General features: G+C 30.5%; 1 protein-coding gene across 2 annotated transcripts; it reads right to left on the bottom strand.

The window, feature by feature from the left end:
- Positions 1-827: 827 nt before the first annotated feature.
- Positions 828-22,608, bottom strand: LOC148309073 (nose resistant to fluoxetine protein 6-like). Of its 2 annotated transcripts, XM_088260623.1 has the most exons (14): positions 22,543-22,608; positions 20,602-20,867; positions 18,629-18,864; positions 16,773-16,966; positions 13,476-13,633; positions 12,052-12,190; positions 11,693-11,848; positions 10,439-10,555; positions 8,114-8,365; positions 6,397-6,492; positions 5,144-5,273; positions 3,962-4,136; positions 2,583-2,725; positions 828-1,239 (listed from the first exon to the last, which is right to left on the bottom strand). In XM_088260623.1, the coding sequence occupies exons 2-14, from the start codon at positions 20,825-20,827 to the stop codon at positions 1,084-1,086; spliced, it is 2,178 nt and encodes a 725-aa protein (XP_088116749.1). In that variant the 5' UTR covers positions 20,828-20,867; positions 22,543-22,608; the 3' UTR covers positions 828-1,083. The 2 variants fall into 2 exon arrangements, with proteins under 2 accessions (XP_088116749.1, XP_088116748.1); XM_088260622.1 differs by lacking the exon at positions 22,543-22,608 and having other exon boundaries at positions 20,602-21,000.
- Positions 22,609-22,995: the final 387 nt, after the last annotated feature.

The raw sequence follows: 22,995 nt of genomic DNA, 5'->3' as shown, positions 1-22,995 counted from the left end.
CACTTATTTATTCAATATTACCCTGGACTGGTACCTGAAGCGGAGGGCTGATCACCTTTCCTACATGTGTTAACGATCAAGATAACACTGCGTTTATATGATGCAGTGCCTTATGCACCATCGAGGTGCGAATAAGGGTTCGAAATGAAATTATTGTAACAGTGTTAAACTGTTAAAATTTTAAAAAAATATTAAGAAAAACGAGATAGTAAAATGAAAATTAACGTTAAAACGTAAGCAAAATAATTGAGAATATGAAATTAATAATTTCCATGGACGAATTGGATTTTTCTCGAAAAATCCATTTTTACACTGGACTGTACCTTTAAAATACCTTATAGGTTTATACCTTATAGAACTATACGTTTTAGGAGCCTGGGTGAGGATCTATCCGACAGATACGTGATAGTTCATAAAGAACTCTCACGAGAGATGATATCATACATGATAAAACTAGTGAAGGACATTGCTACCATAAATCAAGCTAGCACACAAAATATGGAACTCTCTTCTAGTGGAACGGAAGGCCTGTTGACTACAGTCAGCAGTCCGCCTTCTCTTAATTAGTTTTACAGGCTCCCCTCCCAGCAATGAGCAAATGCTGAGAAGTTCCCGATTGATCCACACTAGATTATCCCTCCTGTTCCCAACACAGATTAAAATATATATTTTTTTAGATAGAAGAAACAAAAATCCACTTAGTGATCTGATAATCTCGTACATAACCTTGTACCAAAGTATTATAAGTTTGAAAATTTCATAACAAGGCGCAGCAATTCTCACAAATTTTATTTTTATGTGTTTTTAATAATAAAACATAGTTTAGCAGACTCTTTAAAACAGTGTTTGATTTTAATATTTAATATATAAAATAACCAAGGTAAATAATAAATGCAACTCCTATTTAAAATGAGTTTGTTTAGTATAAACAAATTATATAATTAGACAAATTGATTATACTTAAATGTTAAAAGTTCACGCTAAAATAAATATATATAAAAACAGTTCATTGGAGATTTTTAGGAGCATATTTTTGTCAAGATATACATTAGTTTTTCCACTTGTCACATTAATTTTGGTCCTTTATTTTTGAGGTGGGGATTTCATTCGAATAGGATTTATTTCTTTTCTTTTATTAAAATATAAATTAATCACTTTGTCCAATGGATATTCCACAGATATGACGATCACTATTGAGAACAGGTATGTTAGACTTATCATCCCGAATCCAGTTAGTGTCTGAAAAAAAAACAATTAATTTTATTCCTGAATTTTTGGTATGTCTACTAAGGAAAGAATTGCAAAATCAACTTATAAATATTTTTTTTTTGACATCTCATCAAAGATGAAGAAGAATATGAAAGTCTGGCCATTTACGGGGCTGACGACCGTCATAGGCTAATTTAAGTGATCACTTTACACACGTGTAACATTCACCAATTCTACCCATTATTGACAACCACACTACTCAAATTCTTGGAAGTTCTGTATATAATAATAAAATAATAAAACCCTTATCCGCACCTCAATGGTGCATAGGGCACATCGTCATATAAACGCAGTGTTATCTTGATCGTTTACACATGAAGGAAAGGTGATTAGCCCTCCGCTTCAGGTACCAGTCCAGGGTAATATTGAATAAATATGACAGTGAAAAAATCACTTATATTTATTTTACCCCCCTTGGGAACCGAACCTGGGACCTCCAGAACGATAGCCAAGCGTGCTGACCATTACACTACGGAGGCAGACCATTTTTTATTATTTTTTTTCTGTATATATGAACCAATTTAAAAACCTTGTTCTTGCATCACTAGAACTTCACTAGAGATATCTATTGGTGAGATATAAATGTACCAGCCTATGACGGTCGTCAGCCCCGTAAATGCCCAGACTTCCATATTCATCTTCATCTTTGGTGAGATGTTAAAAAATAATATGAAAATAACTCCTGTAATTGGAGATAATCCAGAATTTGTGAACAAGTATTAGGACATACTCAAAATTTTGTAACCTTTAAATAGGTTAAAATTTGCCTCTTTTGGTAAGATAGACGACTTCTGGGCAGACCACCAAAACATTCTCTAGAGTAAATCGCGTCTCGACTGCATTCGATCTACTTTCATCCATTGCAAACTCCATGCTTCACTTCATACATTAATTATGTATTATTAACTAACGACTTGGAAATTAAATCTTATGTTTTGACTAGAAATAAAATGCACCTTCTCTAATAACTTTTGAGAAACATTGGAGACATTACAATTTATCATTAGAATCCTAACTGTCCATAAAACCTCCTCCCTTAGTATTTCACTTTACCTCCTTCCCTAAACTCCCCTTTTCCTTTGCCCTCCTTATAATTATATTTTTAAATTATCAATTTGTAATTTATGTTTTTTTTAATGTTCAACTACTATCTCCCCTTTGATTGCAAACAGCTATACATGGTATCAAAAGTTATGATCAATATCACTAGTCTGTTTTAAGTTGGTTTGAAGATATTGCTTTTTAGCAATAAGCCCGCCAATGTACTTATTTCTTTTCTGTACCTAAAGTTGAATTAAAAAAATGTTTCTTACTAATGTGGATACATCCATTTGCCATGGTCTGTCATTTCTCGTTATAAGTAGATATATCAGAATGGGATTCAGCAGGTAAGCCGTATACGACAATTGGCTGAACGGTGTCCAACCTTTGGCTGACAGAAGTGTGTTCATTGGTCCTGAAAACAGCAATAAAAATCAGGCAATTTAAATGTAAAATAGAACAATTGCGTAAGACCACTTTTAAGACTAGTTTTGAGAACCTTAGAACGGGGCTACTTGAACTTTGATGTGTTACTTGAGCCCAGTACAAAACAATGATTTAAATCTGTATTCGTTCTACAATAATGAACGTATATGTATGGACGTATAAATAAGTGTCACCTGTCAGGGAATCAATAAATCACGTAGATACATTCATTACTGTAGACCAAATATAGATCTATTTTTTTTGTACTGGGCTCAAGTAACACATCAAAGTTCAAGTTACTGAACTACCATTCTACGATACTGCAGATTTTCTCGTTTTTTTTTAAAGTTTTATCAAACTATTTTTTTATTAAACAGATTCCCAGATTAATCCATCTCTTTGGTAGTCTGCCCGGGAGTTTTCTACCTTGGAGTTGGCCGTGCAGTGCAATGTGGGAGAGTCTGGATGGTTCCATTCTCCTCACATTCTCGCCATCATATGTACATAATACCATTGTCTTCTTTGTTGCTTTCTCCACTTAACGACATCTTCGATCTCGCATATTTCTCTTATCCTGTTGTTCCTTATTCTGTCTCGTAGACTATTGCCAGATATGCTTTTTAGAGTCTTCATTTCTGACACTCTAAGCGCGTTTTTTGCGACTGCGGTGTCCGCTCTGCTTTCGATCCCATGTTACTATCCCATCTTACGATTGTATTTATCTATTTCGCCTGTATTATTATTCGATATAAAGGTAACAGATTTTGAGCAATAATCCCGCCAATGCACTTATTTATTTTCTGTACATGAAATTTATATATATAAATCCCTTACCGCACCCCAATGGTGCATAAGGCACTGCTTCATATGAACGCAGTGTTATCTGGATCAATTACACATGAAGGAAAGGTGATCAGCCCTCCACTTCAGGTACCAGTCCAGTGTAATATTGAATAAACATTAGAGTGAAAAAATCACTTATATTTATCAAGCCCCCTGGGAATCGACCCCGGGACCTGCAGAACGGTAGGCGAGCATGTTTACCATTACACTACGGAGGCGGACATTTAAATAAAAGGCGGAAGTTTAAATTAATAAATAAATAAATTAGCAATGGTTTTGACTGTACTTTGAAGAAATTATGGAATAATACATAAGTTCGTCCGTCCAGACTTACATATTCTTCGTCATATATGTTGAGATGTCAAAAAAAGAAACAACTTACCTCCATAGCCGGTCAAGCAGGCGAAGACGATCCATCCTACAGACATAGCGATTAGGTTCCTAGAGAACATGGTGTGAAGGATGCTGAAGTACATAGGGAAATTGCGGTCAGAGAAGGCGAGCAGTAAATACAGAATCAAAGACGTGTTCACGATCCACAAGCCGTACACAACAACCTGAAATGTATATTTAACAAATACTGCAGACAAAATATTTAACAAAAAAAACTTGTGAAAGGGGTAAGGACCGATCGTCAATAGCTGCAAAGCAATGAAGTCGTTATTAACCTGTCCAGGAGTCTGGCTGTATATGGTCATCCAAACAAAACTTTCTTCAAAGGAGTATGGGCGTACATGAACGGCCGCGCTTATAACTAGAGCCCGGTGACATTTACTTAAAAAAAGCGAGTGTTTTTGCCTAGATTTTTCACTCATGAATTACATTGAATTATCGCAACTTTAAACATAAAGAGTAAATCTACTCACAAATAGGTATAGGCTATGAAACTTATAATGTTGAAGCCTGAGTAGAGACATGATAAACGGTGTTGCAAAAGCCGTAGCTAGATTTCAGAGTCACTTGGACGTGAGTAATTCAAAAAAATATATACATCTAAAATAGCACTTGTACTGCCATCTGTGGTAGTATTCAAATACTAAAAACAATTCAGAATATTTTTTCTGTTTTACCCACGACATTTTCAACAACATCACAACAAAGTTTGTGTGACATTATAATGACGCTGTCATAATGCAACTCAGTGGACTCAAAAAATCTGTGTTTGATTAAAAAATTAAAACATAAATAACGTTAAATGTTACCTGGGTCTAAATAAAACTAAGTTGCGGGCTATCGAATTTTCCACCTTAAATGTAAATTCACCATAAAATCGGCACACAATTTTGTTTGAAATTTTCCTTTAATTTTCACAACTTAATTCATAAGATAAAATTGCTTCGCAAAAGAGGTCCATCGGGAAGCCTAGATGCTTCTGCATCAGATCCAGGAATGCGTTTGGGAGAGCTTTTAATGTAAACAAAATATTGTATACTCACTCGCATTGTAAAATTAAACGCGTGTGCTTTATATTTTCTTTCTTTTCCATTTAACCAGACTGAGCTACAGCAACCCGTGGCTAGGACAGTCAGTAAATAATAATAGAAATTGTTATGATTTTTTTTACCTTATTGATCAGAATTTTTCCATTGCATCTGTTAAACGCGTAGCCATATAGGGTTCCTATGATGTATGGACCAATTCTCATCCAAGGAGGATAGTAAAATAGTGGTGCTTTGAGATAAAATGTGTCCGGACTGCGAAAAGAAAAGATTTTTTGTCAAAATTTAGTTATTTCATTAATTGATTCGGCAGTCACTTTGTGGTAAAATCTATCTATATTTAATTTATGTTTTAATAATATTAATAATAAAACCCTTATCCGCAACCCAATGGTACATAGGGCACTGTGTCTTATAAACGCAGTGTTATCCTGATCGTTTTACACATGAAGGAAAGGTGATCAGCCCTCCACTTCAGGTACCAGTCCATGGTAATATTGAATAAATATTACAGTGAAAAAATTATTTATATTTATTTTTACCCCCCTTGGGAATCGAACCCGGGACCTCCAGAACGGTAGCCGAGCGTGCTGACCATTACACTACGGAGGCGGACAATTAATGTTTTACATAGTAAATACCACTATTTCTTAAAATCTACTGTGACACGTGTTTCGATGCATTCCGTATCATTTTCAAACACCGTATGTGAAGCCAATCCTAAATTTTAGGAATGCATCGAAACACGTGTCACAGTAGATTTTAAGAAATAGTGGTATTTACCAAGTAAAACATTAATAAAAAATTTGGTTAGTTTATATTTTCCATATTATTTTCTGACATCTCATCAAAGATGAAGAAGAATATGGAGGTCTGGGTATTACGGAGCTGACGACCGTCAACGGCTGATTTAAGTGATCACTTTACACACGTGTAACATTCACCAATTCTACCCATTACACACTATTCAAATTCTTGGAAGTTCTATATTATTTTATACCAATTTAGAAACCTTGTTCTTGAATCATTAGAACTTCACTAGAGACATCTATTGGTGAGATGTTAAGAAGCTTTTTACTAAGCAGAAGCTCTTATATTTACTAAAACATGCTTGTGAGGTCCGAATCCTGGATTATAATCACATACATGAGAAACGCCAGAAAATATCATTTTAATTTTTTTTATTTTAGTTTATAATTTGACCAGTTAATTTATTTACAACATTTTAAGTGTGTCCAAATTTTTATAAAAAATAAAATGAAAATAACTCCTGTAATTGAAAATAATCCAGGTTTTTTGTGAACAAGTATTAGGACACACTCAAAATGTTGTAAATAAATGAAATTATTAAAAAAAAAAAATTATGCTATATACTTACAAAGGTTTATAGTCGTCCACATACGTCATGATTCCCAATGCTGTCAAAGAACCGATCATGGTTACACCCAGTAAAATGACCGCAGTTTTAAAATATCTGGAATTAAAAAAAATTCATGCCTTAATTAATTAATTAAAAATTAATTAATTAAGGCCTTAATTAATAAAAACAATTAATTAATTAATTAAAAATTAATTAATTAATTGAAGTATTTTTAATAGATTTATATTATCCACTGACACTTCGTGATGGAATTGCATTTTTAATATATTATTAGATTAAAACCAATATTTTTAGCTTTTCCACTTTATTTTTATTTTACCAGCAACCGGGTTTCGTCGTTACCGACATCATCAGACTGGTGATGACTGGTGACCAGTCTGATGATGTCGGTAACGACGAAACCCGTACGCTGGTCAAATAAAACTAAAGTGGAAAAGCTAAAAATATTGGTTTTAATCTAATAATATATTGTTCATTTGGTATTTGAATTTCTGTAATTGTGTTCAGTATATCGGTAATGTACAATATATCTGTCAAATTTTGTAAAAAAAAATGTCTAAAATAGTATATTCCATAATCTGGCAAAAGGATAAAGCTGTAGTTGCAACACTTATTTAGTTTTAGTAAGATATGTACATATAAAAAATACAAAAAATAAAAAAGTTATTTAATTTCACAAGTTTGTTTTTCTCTCTCCTGTAAAATTTGGTCTGAGACAGATATCGCTCACTCCTTTCAAGAACGTCATAAATCAAAAAACCTTGATTTTTCAAAAAAAAGACTAAATTGGCATGAGAAACCATCAGTTCATTTATATGTGTAAACTGGTGTTAGTCTACAAAAGTTTGGGATATAAATATGTGAACTGGTGTTAGTCAAATAAAATTGTCATGAGAAACCATCAGTAAATATCGCTCACTCCTTTCAAGAACGTCGTAAATAAAAAAAACTGGATTTTTCAGGAGAACGTTTTTAAAGTTTAAAAATATAATACAATGTATTAAAAATAAATATCAAGGCACTTGTTGAACTTTTTACTGTGCAACAGATCTTTTTAGGTAAAACCTAAGGGTTATTTCTCCATTTGAAAAATATTTAGTTATTAAAAAAAATAAAATTAACAATACCTTTCTTCAAAATGCAAAAAACAGCACTTTTCGCCCTGTAGCGGGTACATATTAAATAAAAATATACCGCTTTTGCTGGGATATAGTACATTTTTGGGCATTCCGAAAACATGCAAAACTGAAAATTGACGATTTTTGATTTATAACGTTCTTGAAAGGAGTGAGCGATATATCGTCTTTGCCTTTACACTACCAATATAGTTGTTCAGTAGAGCGATCTTTGGTTTGATTGAGAAAGCTTTTATTTAGCAAAGACCCTTTAATTTAGATATTAATAATAATTTGGATAATTTGTATAGCGCCATTTTCGTAAAATACTACCTCAAGGGCGCTAATAAAGACATGGATAATCCAGATTTGTGAACAAATATTTGGACACACTCAAAATGTTTTAAAATAGTTTAAATGCATTAAACTTTATGAGTGAAATTCTAGTATTAGGTTCAGAAAGAAGGGTGTGATACTTGGGTGAAGTGTTGATTTCCTGCCTGTTAAAAAAACTGGGTTTCATCACTTAGGAGCTATTTTAACATTTTCGACATCTCAACATTGAATGTTATCTAACTTCAATATCAATCTTATCTTACTTTTTTGAAAGGATGAAGAGAAGGCTGGTCCAAGCGAAGAACTGCATGTCATTGGACAGGTAGTAGCTCCAAGACAAGCACATGCTGGAGTTGGTTCCTGGGAAGATGTTGTTGATGTAGAGGATGTTGGTCCACCAGTATGTCGGGCACTGTAGGTCATTTCTCTCATTGGTCCACATAGGTGTGGATTGGTAGCTCGCAGCTGATAGCGTGTAAGTCATTCCAAGGGTGTACATATAAACTGGTGTTAACCTGTTTTAGAAAAAAAAATAAATTGTAAGGCTCTCAACAAAGTGCATTTTTAAACTGATCTATTTTTATTTTTAATTAAAGTTTTCTTCAAACCCTTATCCGCACCCAATGGTGCATAGGGCACTGCATCGTGTTGACGCAGTGTTATCTTGATCATTGCTTACATGAAGGCAAGGTGATCACTCCTGCGTTCCAGGCACCAGTCCAGGGTAATATTAAAAGAATATTAATAATAATAATAAAACCCTTAGCTGCACCCCAATGGTGCATAGGGCACTGCGTAATACAAACGCAGTGTAATCTTGATCGTTACACATGAAGGAAAGGTGATCAGCCCTCCGCTTCAGGTACCAGTCCAGGGTAATATTGAATAAATAGTACAGTGAAAAAATCACTAATATTTATTTTACCCCCCCTGGGAATCGAACCCGGGACCTCCAGAACGGTAGCCGAGCGTGCTGACCATTACACTACGGAGATGGACAAAAGAATATTAGTGGGTAAAATCACAAATATTTATAATCACCACCCTGGGAATCAAATCCGAGACCTCCAGCACGGTAGCTAAACACGCTAACCATCACACCATGGAGGCGGATTTAAGTTTTACTTGGTATACCACTATTTCTTAAATACCACTATTTCTTAAAATCGATTGTGACACGTGTTTCGATGCATTCCGCATCGTTTTCAAACACCGGTGGAGATAATCCACTAAGTAACCATAATTTATGATTTCGGATACATAATTGGGTTCCTCTCTGATTGCAATCAAAAATAATATTTTTGAGGCATTAAATTCAAAGAACCAAGATCCATTTATTTATTGATTTGGACATTTAACATTCATTTGAAAATGATATGATATAACTATTTTATTTATTGTTTCTGCATTAACTTTGTGGTAAGACATGTTACAATGATTAAAGAAAATACTTGTTTTTTACCACTTGAGTTTTATTATTGACTACATGTTTCAGAAGTTAAACTTCCATCATTCATTATTATTATTATTCATTCATTATTATTCAGTTATTATACAGACCTGAATGATGGAAGTTTAACTTCTGAAACATGTAGTCTATAATAAAACTCAAGTGGTAAAAAACAAGTGTTTTCTTTAATCATTATGATATAACTAGGCGAAACAATTGTCACAATATTAATTTTTATGTGTTTTATAAAAATAAAATACAACTTAGACTCAAAAATTCTGTGTTTGATTTAAAAATTAATTCATAAACCAAGATCCAGGTAACTTTAGTACGATTTTTAGCTTCAGTTTTCACGATTTGCATTATTTTGCCCTGTGGAGACTTTTTAAAGTCACTACGCTACTAAGCAAGTTTACAGTATAACATAGAGATTTTTTACCGTCGACGTCAATATTTTAATTATTCTACCGATTGCCGCTATTAGGATTTTTTTTTTAATTATCTAACGTCCAAGTGACTCTGAAATCTAGCTACGGCTTATGCAACACCGTTTATCATGTCCCTACTCAGGCTTCAACTTTATAAGTTTCATGGCCTATGCCTACTCGGCTGTCCAAATTTAAAACACAGTAAGGGACATTTTTTTGCAGTAGTTTTTTTTGCATTTTTGAACTAAGTAGAGTTACTTAGTCCATAAATGCAAAAAAAACCTACTGCAAAAAAATGTCCCTTACTGTGTTTTAAATTTGGACAGCCGTACTTGTGAGTGGATTTACACTTTATGTTTAAAGTTACTATAATTTCAAGTAATTCATGAGTGAAAATTCTAGGCAAAAACACTCGCTATTAGCTAAAATAACTCTTTTTTTTTTTTTAAATATAACGTGGTTTAGAAGTGGACCACTCAAATGACACTCAAAATATCAAGGTCTTGCTAGAGCACATACAGGTCTTAAACATATAAGTACCATTGCTGGTAATACTCAAAGATTAGTTGGAATTGGCTTGCTATTTGTATGTTGTTTCATATTCAGATTTTATAAAAAAAAGTAATTAATACGATATTAACTTTTAAGTAAGCATTTATAAACATTTTTTTGTAATATACTCTTAGGCATTGTTTACGTGTGTTACTAACCTTCGAAATCTCTTGAACAGCATCTCCAAGTAGAGTTTGATTAGATCTTCCCAAGATGGATCAGCTGCATCTGCGAATTCTCTGGATCGATACAGTCCATGGACCATTAAGAATCCTCTGGGAAGAAATTAATATTATGTTTTAAAAACAACTTTAGAGTAAGGGCGCTTGTGCACTTCACGGAATTTAACTGTTTGGCAGTCCATAGTGCACAAATGTTCTATGGAAAGTGGGGATCTCTGGGTATAAAAAAGTTTACAATATTTTGAGTGTGTCCAAATACTTGTTCACAAATCTGGATTATCTCAGATTAGAAGTAATTTTTACATTATTTTTGACATCTAAATGAATAAGAAAAAATATGGGAGTCTGGTTATTAAGACATTGTAAGACGTGTAACATTCATCAATTCTACCCATTATTGACAACCACACTACTCAAATTCTTGGAAGTTATTTTTTTCATTACTTAAAGAAATATTTGTGTTTTTATTATTTACACAAATATTTCAATTTCATACTGTTTCAGTGAGGCAAAGCGGGTCATTATTATAAATAGGTATGATATTATGGTAGAGTGGGTTCTAACCGAGAAACCCTGACTCATGAGTCTAAAACACTAACCATGGGACCACAACCCGACACTATTCTATATATATATGAACTAATTTTTAGAAACATTGCTCTTGAATCACGAGAACTTCACTAGATACATCTATTGGTGATATGAAAAGAAGCTTTTTACTAAGCAGAAAGTCTTTTATTAGTATGTGAGGTCCAAATCCTGGATTATAATCACAAACATGAGAAACGCCAGAAAACGTAATTTTCATTTTTATTCTTTTAGCTTATAATTTGACCAGTTCGTTTATTTACAACATTTTGAGTGCGTCCAAATACTTGTTCACAAATCTGGATTATTTCTAATTAAAGGAGATATTTTTCTTATTATTAATAATATGAAAAATAACTCCTAAAATCAAGATGATCCAGTTTGTGAATAAGTATTTGGACACACTCAAAATGTTGTAAATGTACTATTCAAAAGTAGATAATGAAAATGGACTGAGCTAAAATAGATTGATCATCCATGTCGTATTTGATTGTAGATACAATTTTCTTAAATTGTATTTTTATAAATATTGTACAAATGTGATCTCGGCACAGAAAGACTCAAACGTGGAAAAATTTTGTAATTAAAAAAATGTGTGTGTGATGAAAATTAAATTGTACACTTTTGATGAATCCGGCTTACCCTAAAAGGAAGAAAATGTCGACAGCAAATGAAGAGTTGGCGTAGACTTGCCCTATATAAGTGTCGTTGATGAAATATCCGTTTGCCCTGTTGTTGAAATAGTCCATCACGAACAAATAACTGTGAGATGTGATGATAAAAGATGTCATGAAGAATCTAGAATGAAATTGTTCAGATGAATTTTTAAAATATAAAAACATGATGGGTTACCATTATATATATATACATTATATATATATATATATATATATATATATATATATATATATATATATATATATATATATATATATATACCCAATAAAAATAAAAATTTGTCAATAAATCAACCAATACAAATGATTTTTTAAACAATTTACCTTAATCCGTTGATGGGCACTAACATTCCAGGTGGAGACGTCAGAGTAAATACTTGACTGAAATTAGTATACCAGCTGAAACTCAAGATTATCTGACGGAATTTGTTGACCTTTGGTTTAGACTGTTTTGTATGGAGTTCTAGAAATAAGTAAAAAAAATGTTAAAAAAACATCAAATTAAGTCCAACACATACCTTTTTTGGTCAAAAGAACAACAAACTAAGTCGAACACATACCTTTTTTGGTCAAAAGAACATCAAACTTAGTCCAACATATACATTTTTTGGTCAAAAGAACATCAAACTAAGTCCAACACATACCTTTGTTGGTCAAAAGAATATCAAACTAAGTCGAACATATACCTTTTTTGGTCAAAAGAACATCAAACTAAGTCGAACACATACCTTTTTTGGTCAAAAGAACATCAAACTTAGTCCAACACATACCTTTATTGGTCAAAGGTACTTTTATTATCATGCAGAACACAGAAACACATAAAAAATCTAACATATACCTTACATATGCATTTAAGAATTACTCACATAAATCGCAAGAAGCACACAAATCGCTCACTATTATTTTTTGACTTCTCATCAAAGATGAAGAAAAATATGGAAGTCTATTTATATATATATATATATATATATATATATATATATATATATATATATATATATATATATATATATATATATATATATATATATATATATATATATATATATTATATATATATATATATATATATATATATATATATATATATATATATATATATATATGTACACATATATATATATATATATATATATATATATATATATATATATATATATATATATATATATATATATATATATATATATAAATATCTACGGGGCTGATGACCGTCATTAACTCAAACTAGCCCAGTAAATGCCCAGACTTCCATATTCGTCTTCATCTTTGATGAGATGTCAAAAATAACAGTAAGTTTTTAGTGATTTGTGCGTTGTTTTGCTGGGAGGTGCTTTCATGTGATTTGAGGAATTCTTAAATGCATATGTTGGGCATATTTTAGATATTTTTTTATGTGTTTTGTTTTTTTTTAATTGCATAATAATTATTGACATAATACATGTGTGGTTTTATGTTATTTTATAAAGCATCTCAATTTTTTTCTTAATTTGATCTAAAATGTTTATCGAGATGCCTTGCATTCTATCATTATTATATCACCATTGCAACATCTATCAAACTCGTACATAGTTTTATCGCACTAAGAGGTAGCATCTTAACTGCATTCAGTTTATTTTCATCATCCTTTTCTCCATGCTTCAATTACATACATACAGGCCGGATTTTAATTCAATAAATATATCTAATGGTGCATTTGAAAGCTTTTTCGAAATTTTGAGTTATCAATTTAAGATTTTGTTCATTACCATTTTTCACTGCAGTTCCTCCAACAATAGTGTTTTTTTCATCACTAAATGAAGGTGCTTGTTCTTTACGTTTAATACCTTCTAGAAATGGTTGGTGGAAAAAAATATCATATCCAGTTCCTAGTATAACAAGGATCGTTATTATTGCTGTTGTCGTTCTGAAAAAAAGGATAAAAAAGTTAGAAATATTATATATATATATATATATATATATATATATATATATATATATATATATATATATATATATATATATATATATATATATATATATATATATATATATATATATATATATATATATATATATATATATATATATATATATATATATATATATATATAAATTTTTCGGGACCTTGACTTCATATCAATTCTTTATTTTAGTGCTTTCACACAAACACCATGGTTAATTGACGCAGAGAACTTCATAGTCTAAGCTTAACTCGAAGGTGCACAGTTTACACCCGGACCCTCCCAAGTATATATATATATATATATATATATATATATATATATATATATATATATATATATATATATATATATATATATATATATATATATATATATATATATATATATATATATATATATATATATATATATATATATATATATATATATATATATATATATATATATATATATATATATATATATATATATATATATATATATATATATATATATATATATAACGTGGTAATATTTTCCTTTTGAAAATTAAGTGTAAATAATATGTAAAGTGGGTGTATAATAATAAAATAAACAATGTGTTGCTTTGTAATTAAAGTTTATTCTTAATTTATCTTTATAATATATCTATCTATCTATCTATCTATTTGATTCTGACAGTTAATAATACTATCGGAAGTCTTTTGTTTTATTCTGAGCGACGCATGCGGCATCTGGTGGTAGAACTGTTTTATGTAGGTACTTTTTGTAAGTACTTAATAAAATATATAGGTAGGTACCTAGTTATTTTATTACATCTCCCCCCTTGGGGATGAAAATTCATAGTAAAATTTTCACTCGTCCTCCGGATCATCTTCTTGTAGTGAAGGGACTGGTATAAGTTTAGTGATATGATAAAGTTTTTTAATTTTTTTTCTTTCTTTCTTTTTTTTCCTTTTTTTTTCTTTTTTTTTTTCTTTCTTGTTTTTTTTTCTTTCTTTTTTTTTCCGTTCTTTTTTCTTTCTTTCTTTTTTTTGTATTTTTTTTTTCTTGACCCTTTTAAAGTAGACACAGTTTTTTTCAATCCATTTGTTTTTTTCTTTTGAATTCCTTCATTTTTATTCAGATCTCTTAAAGTATCTTCTAATATAACCAAATGTACAACTTTTAATTGTTCATCTGCATTTTCATTCGATTCTAAAACAGGATTCCTGCTTAGACAATCTACTTCTAAATTCTTCTTTCCTGGAGTATATTTTGTTTTATATTTTGTAGTATTTTTTTCTACTTTATTTTTATTTTCATTCTTCAAGCACTGTTTCTGTGTTATTTGCATGTCTTCATTTTTATTCTTATCTTTTAAAATATCTTCTAATTTAACCAAATTAACAACTTTTAATTGTTCATCTGCATTTTCATTCGATTTTAATACTGGATTCCTGCTTAGACAATCTACTTCTAAATTCTTCTTTCCTGGAGTATATTTTATTTTATCTTTCGTAGAAGTTTTTTCTACTTTATTTTTATTTTCATTTTTCAAGCACTGTTTCTGTGTTATTTGAATGTCTTCATTTTTATTTTTAATTTTATCACTAGTTTTTAAATTTCCACGTCTTCTTTGATTATCTTCTAATCGTTTTCTTTGATGATCTTCTAATTTTTCTCTCTCACTCCGAACATATTGTAGTAATTGTTTTAATACATCTAATGTTTCATAATCCATTTCCAATTAACAAAATTGTCGTTTTATAACGTGGTAATATTTTCCTTTTGAAAATTAAGTGTAAATAACATGTAAAGTGGGTGTATAATAATAAAATAAACAATGTGTTGCTTTGTAATTAAAGTTTATTCTTAATTTATCTTTATAATATATCTATCTATCTATCTATCTATTTGATTCTGACAGTTAATAATACTATCGGAAGTCTTTTGTTTTATTCTGAGCGACGCATGCGGCATCTGGTGGTAGAACTGTTTTATGTAGGTACTTTTTGTAAGTACTTAATAAAATGTATAGGTAGGTACCTAGTTATTTTATTACATATATATATATATATATATATATATATATATATATATATATATATATATATATATATATATATATATATATATATATATATATATATAAATAATAAATGTGTCGGGTTGTGGTTCCGTGGTTAGTGTCACGGCCTCTTGATTCAGAGTTTCTCTGTTCGAACCCATTCTATCACAATTTGATACCTATTTCTAATAATGAGCGGCTTACAGAAATAGTATGAAATTGAAGTATTTTTAAAAATATGCGATTTATTTTATATACCCGACAATATATAAAATTTCAGTACAAAACAAATAAAGATCCCACAAAGGCATGGCCTGTGTATGGGTATACATTATATTTTAGGTCATAGTAAAGGGCACTAGCAAGAATACAATAGATATTTTAAGAAGCAAAATTAGATTAAAAGTGTCAAAATAAACTACAAATACTTGACTGTAACAGAAAACAAAAAATAAATAAGATGAAAATGAAAAAAGTTAGCAAACATGCACCACATGAGTGATACGTCTAAAAGAAAAAGGAACTTACATATCGCTCACTCCTTTCAAGAACGTCATAAATAAAAAATCGTCAATTTTCAGTTGTGCATGTTTTCGGAATGCCCAGAAAATGTACTATATTACAGCAAATGTGGCATATTTTTAACTTAATATTTACCCGCTACAGGGCAGAAAATGTTGTTTTTGCATTTTGAAGAAAAGGTATTGTTTAATTATTTTTTAAAATATTATAAATATTTTTCAGATTGGAAAAGAACCTTCAAGTTTTACCTAAAAAGATCTGTTGCACAGTAAAAAGTTCAATAAGTGGCTTGATGTTTATTTTTTAATACATTGTATTATATTTTTAAACTTTAAAAACGTTCTCCTGAAATATCAAGTATTTTGATTTATGACGTTCTTGAAAGGAGTGAGCGGTATATTTTATCAATAAAAAAAATCATAATTTAAAATCGAAACAAAATTACGTGATTAACGTCTTATATAAAGTATTTGTATGTCATATTGTATTGTTAGTTCTTATTCATATGAATTATGTATGTATTTTCCCATATTCTAGTTCATAATTACATGAATATGATAGAGATGGGATGTCCAATCCAAGAGTATTCTTTCCCAGTGTTGAGAACTCCATCCATTGTAAATGTGACGTCATACATGATCTGGTGGCTAAGAGTCCTAGAGTCAAAGTATTCCTGAAGAAGGACGCTGATCTCTTCTTCGTCGCAGGACGCTGGGAGGCATAGCCCGAGGGTAATTTTTGTCTAAAAAAGGATATTAAAACTCATTGATAATATTATTTTTGTATTACTTAATCCAGCCTATGATAGATCGTAGGCCCTGTAAATACCCAAACTTTCGTACTCTTCTTCATATATGTTGAGATGTTAATATAAAAAGAAAGTAATTTACATGTTTTGTATATAACAACAGAAAATATATATTTAAAAAAAATTATTCCCAAAAAATTATTCCTTCCCAAAAAATTATTCCCAAAAAGTTTTCCCAAAAGCATGGTGGGACTAACAACTCGCTCTGCATGTTTTGCATGTGTAGTGATAGTGTATGTGAATAGTACTAAGTGGGTGTGGTGTAGTGTTGTTCGCATGATTGTTAAATTGTAGTGTATGTCCTGACGAAGAGACGGGTACGTCTCGAAACCGGTAGACAGAAGTAGTCGGTGAGTGGTTATTTACTAACATTACTAATATCAAAAATTATTTGTTAACTATATACATACATTTACTGCATACATTCATTTAAAAAAATATAAACATAATTAACATTTTTTCTGTAGAGAGCCACCAAGCCCACTTTGCGTGTCTTGTCGGTAGAGTTCTTTTTACATACTATTATTTTTTTTTTACGTATTTGAATCTTATAAACACTCAAAAAAACAAATATTTAAAAACTATTCTACAATTTTCATAGAATCAGCTCTTAATCATTTACCCATTCATTTTTGTTAAAGAACAGATGAAATAAGCTTTTGATGATTTGAAAAATAACTCCTATTATTTGAGATGATCCAGATTTGTGAACCAGTATTTGAACACACTCAAAATGTTATAAGTTTTACTTAGGAAATGCCACCATTTCTTGAAATCTATTGTCACACGTTAAAATCTATCCTGATACGGTATTCAAAAATGATGCGGAATGCATCGAAACACGTGTCACAATTGATTTGAGGAAATATTGACATAAACTAAGTAAATACATAAAACTTAAATGCATAGATTGCCGAATCAATTATTGAAAAGATTAATTTCTTGAATGTTTTTCGCAGATACTTTGTGGCACATTTTATAAACTTCTATAAACGTCATAGTCTATAAAAGTATTAGATACAAACATTATAAAATTATACAACTTTGTTTTAACCACTTTTTTATTATAAGTACACTTTAACCAACCGGTTTTGACAAAAACCTTGTCATCATCAGGGTTTATTAAATTCTAAAACATTAAAATACTCATAGTTAATAACATTCCCTTACCAAAAACTTTCACACACTCCATTCACCATATGAAAAAAATGATTTAAAAAATATGGTTTACAAATATGATTTAAAAACTCCAAAATGTTATTTTTATTGTAAAATAACATTAAGGAGTTTTTAAATCATATTTTGAATCACATTTTTTAAATCATATTTTATATGGTGTACGGAGTGTGCGGAAGTTTTTGGTAAGGGAATGTAATTAACTATGAGTATTTTAATATTTTAGAATCTAATAAACCCAGATAATGACAAGGTTCTTGTCGAAACCGGTTGGTTAAAGTGTACTAATAATAAAATAAAAAGTGGTGAAAATTTTAATTTCCTTTGACGGATATATTTTCTGAAGGGTGAATAATGCAGTATCTGATTGAATAAACAAAAATAAATTGTTGATTATATTACATATTAATTTCAGCTAACCTCATTCTCCCAGTGAGTAAAAATTTGAAAAGTCGAGTTATGATAGAAGTACGCCGAGAAATATGACACTGGGAAAGCCGCAATCGTTTGGGCGGTCTCGACTGTGTAAGGCTTCAAGTAGGGATTGATTCTGGCTTGTCTAAGAGATGCTGCGAGGTCACACTGCTTCTTAGAGCCCGTCCAGTAAGTATTCCCCCAGTACAAACCCGTCTCGGGCGACCCTGAGGCGTCTAACACTGAAATAAAAAACATTTTTCAGCGATTTTTACTGAAAACTTTTTTGAAAAATAATAAATAAAACCCTTATCCGCACCCCAATGGTGCATAGGGCACTGTGTCATATAAACGCATTGTTATCTTGATCGTTTACACATGAAGGAAAGGTGATCAGCCCTCCGCTTCAAGTACCAGTCCATGGTAATACTGAATAAATATTATAGTGAAAAAATCACTTAAATTTATTTTACCCCCCTTGGGAATCGAACCCGGGACCTCCAGAATGGTAGCCGAGCGTGCTGACCATTACACTACGAAGGCGGATAAAACTTTTTTGAAAACTTAATATTATTGGTGTATATTTATATCGTAGTCATACAAGAGAAAGTGACCAACTGACAAAACTTAAAATGTTCAGGAGGGCCATTGAAATCACTTTTGATTGGCAAGAAAATAAACATCAATGCGGTTAGTCATTTTTAACAAGTCAATATATTATACTCCCAAGTTTTAAATCCTTTGGGATTTTTTGAGGGTAATATTAAGCTAGTAAGATATCAAATAGTCAATGATTACGTTTTTGTAAAACATGCACGTCATTTTTTCCTGTATGACTACGATATGTATTTTTATTTATTTATTTATTCATTAAAGTTACAGTAAATATCACAGTTTTATTAGATATATCTACTTTCAACATATCGTATACTATTTTGATTTTTGTTTCGGCATTCACTTTGTGGTAAAAAATAATGGAATTGTTTTTTACTCAAGTCGTCAAAAACAAGTGTTTTCCTTTTACGATTTTAAAAACATTTTTCTTTTACAAAATTTTGTCGTATTCAAGCTACGCTATTACTTTTCAAAAAGAAACTAAGCTCTTGTGCTTGGAGAGGGACTTAAACTGAATTGTTATTGTTTATTTACACTTAATTAACGATAACGAATTTGTCCGCCTCCGTAGTGTAATGGTCAGCACGCTCGGCTAACGTTCTGGAGGTCCCGGGTTCGATTCCCAAGGGGGGTAAAAATAAATATAAGTGATTTTTTCACTTTAATATTTATTCAATATTACCATGGACTGGTACCTGAAGCGGAGGGCTGATCACCTTTCCTTCATAAGTAAAACGATCATGATAACACTGCGTTTATAAGACACAGTGCCCTATGCACCATTGGGGTGCGGATAAGGGTTTTATATTATTATATTAATTAACGATATATTTTTTTCTTTATTGTACCATTTTTGTGTGTTTTGTTTTCTTCATTTAACATGTGAAAAAGGCACATAATTATTTTTAAAAATGTTATTTATTACATTTGTTTAAATAAGTATTAAAAAAACTGGTATGGCAAAACCCGGTAAGGATACATTATTGTAAATTTGATGTATGCAATGAAATGATTTAAAAAAAATGTTTTAAAGGTTATTTTAAAATGAAACATTTGCAGTTATTTATGTATTATAATACTACAAAACAATTTTATCACTGCCTTACAAAAACACGAGGAAAATTGTGTATTTTATTTGCTTAATTAAGACAGTTTAGAAAACAAAATACTCAACATAAGAGCACATTCTGGCAAATAAAAAACTAACACACTTAAAATACTGTGAATATTGATTTTTAGTCTTTTAAACTTCTTTTTCTTATTCTTTAAATTTCACATAAAATATTTCAGATACAATATGGAACATGTTTTATATACAAGGAGAAAAAAAGCCATAAAAACAGGTTTTCCCGTAACGTACTTACATTTCAATGCCCATCTTTCGTTTTTTCGAATTCCTTCTTCTATTGTTCCTAGTTTTGTTTTGCAGTCTGACGTTACATTAGCATCTAAAGAGGCCGTTAGCGCGAGACCATAATAAATTGACTGCGTTTCCAGTTTTTCCAAATTGGCGTCACACGTCACAAATAACACCATTAAGACACAAGGAAAAAACGTCTTTTTACCACAATTAATCATTGTCATTCTCATTTTTGTTTTTCGATGTCTAAAGATAACCTTTGAATGGAAACTCTACTTGTAAATTAGACATACAAATTATACATTTGAATACGTTTTGTCATTGTAACACTACAGTCCTTTTATACGCTTTAATTTATTTTATTTTATTTTATATATCGCTCACTCCTTTCAAAAACGTCATAAATCAAAAATCGTCCATTTTCAGTTTTGCATGTCTTCGGAATGCCCAGAAAACGTACCTTATCCCAGCAAAAGCGGCATATTTTAAACTTAACATTTTCCCGCTACAGGGCAGAAAGTGTTGTTCTTGCATTTTGAAGAAAAGGTATAGTTTAATAATTTCTTTAAATATACTAAATATTTTTCAAATGGAAAAAAAACCTTCAGGTTTTACCTAAAAAGATCTGTTACACGGTAAAAAGTTCAATAAGTGGCTTGATATTTATTTTTAATACATTGTTTTTTATATTTTTAAACTTTTAAAACGTTCTCCTGAAAAATCAATTTTTTTGATTTATGACGTTCTTGAAAGGAGTGAGCGATATCACAAAAACGGCACTTTTTTAACATTATCATATTATTTATTAATTTGACATTAACTTCGTAGAATGATGTCGTAGTCTTACAGAAGAAAGTGACCAAGTACATTTTTTTTTACGAATATATCATTGACTATTTGATATCTTACTAGCTTGATATTGCCCTGATAAAAATCAAAAAGGATTTGAAACTTGGAAGCATTATACAATATATTGACTTGTCAAAAATGACTTTACTGCATTGATCTCTATTTTCTTGCCAAGTAAAAGTGACTTAAATGGCCCTCCTTAACATTTTGATAAGACTCTGATAAGAGTTTCTATTATTTGCTGCTTGGTGGTGATGACTTCTTTAGCAATCTCACGTTTCGTTAGTTCCCAAAGGTTTTCAATGGGGTTCATATCCAGCTAATTCCCCGGGTAAGGCAAAACACAGAGGTTTTTTCGACGCAGGTTTTTATCAATTTTTCTTTATTTCCGATGGACTCCTGACTTCGAAACATCTGTAAGTGCTGCTATTTTCCTCTGAAAATATGTGGAATGAAGTAGTAAGGTTTTAACTTCCTACATTTTCTCGGAGATATGTTTGAAGACTTGCCTTCAAACATATCTCCGAGATTGACTGAGCTCACACCAATATCATTTTTCACTCATCAACATCCAAATGAAAAAAAACTTACTTTTTTGATATTTTACAGTATTGATACATCTTCAAAACAATAATTATGATACCAGCAACAAAAATACATAAAAAAAATAATTATAACAAATTAATTTGACCAAAAAATTCATTTAAACTTGAAAATTACAAAAAAGTACAAGTGTCCCTAATAATTTGGCCACCCACTGTATATATATATATATATATATATATATATATACTTGGGAGGGTCCGGGTGTAAACTGTGCACCTTCGAGTTAAGCTTAGACTATGAAGTTCTCTGCGTCAATTAACCATGGTGTTTGTGTGAAAGCACTAAAATAAAGAATTGATATGAAGTCAAGGTCCCGAAAAATTTTTATAAACATATATATATATATATATATATAAACATATATATATATATATATATATATATATATATATATATATATATATATATATATATATATATATATATATATTAAATTAAACAAAATTAAGCAACACTTTTCAAAAAAATCAGATCAAATTTTTAGCAAGACCACTTGTGACCGTACAACACCACTTGTGTCCTAAATTGCACCACTATTACTGAACAGTAATTGAACAACACTGACGTTTAAGTCGAAGCTATCACCATCAGACGGACGACCTAATGAGTTTGCATTGTATAAATATGGTCGAAGGTTTACTGCCTGTTTTTATGGATACTTTAGTATCCATTGGTGAGAGCCATTGTGTTTTAACGTGTCTAAGTGCTTTTAAGGCGGGATAATCGATGTTTTGAATATATTTTATTTTTTGAACTTATTTAAAAAAAAAAATCTAAGTAACATTTTACGTACCTTATTTAATTTCTTGCTTAAATCACAGTTGTTTTTAGAAATTAATATACGGTTTTGAAAATAATTGAATTGTTGACAGGTAAGGAGTTTAAAACAAAAGTTTAAAAAAAAAATCTAATTTCAATACATATGTATGTATTATAAAAACCA

This window comes from Brachycentrus maculatus, unplaced genomic scaffold (genome assembly GCF_059751285.1).
Source record: "Brachycentrus maculatus isolate JH-2025_06_01 unplaced genomic scaffold, ASM5975128v1 h1tg000139l, whole genome shotgun sequence".
Taxonomy (NCBI): Eukaryota; Metazoa; Arthropoda; class Insecta; order Trichoptera; family Brachycentridae; genus Brachycentrus; species Brachycentrus maculatus.
Note: the sequence above shows the minus strand (reverse complement) of the source record. Positions and strands in the feature narration are given on the sequence as shown.

Coding starts and splice junctions, on each gene's coding strand:
- LOC148309073 (XM_088260623.1), bottom strand. CDS start 20,827: ATGAGAATGACAATGATTAATTGTGGTAAAAAGACGTTTTTTCCTTGT. Junction 13,634..16,772: donor CCCATCTCTATCATATTCAT/GTAATTATGAAC, acceptor CCTTTTTTTCAG/AACGACAACAGCAATAATAA. Junction 4,137..5,143: donor GAAAAATTCTGATCAATAAG/GTAAAAAAAATC, acceptor TATACATTTCAG/GTTGTTGTGTACGGCTTGTG.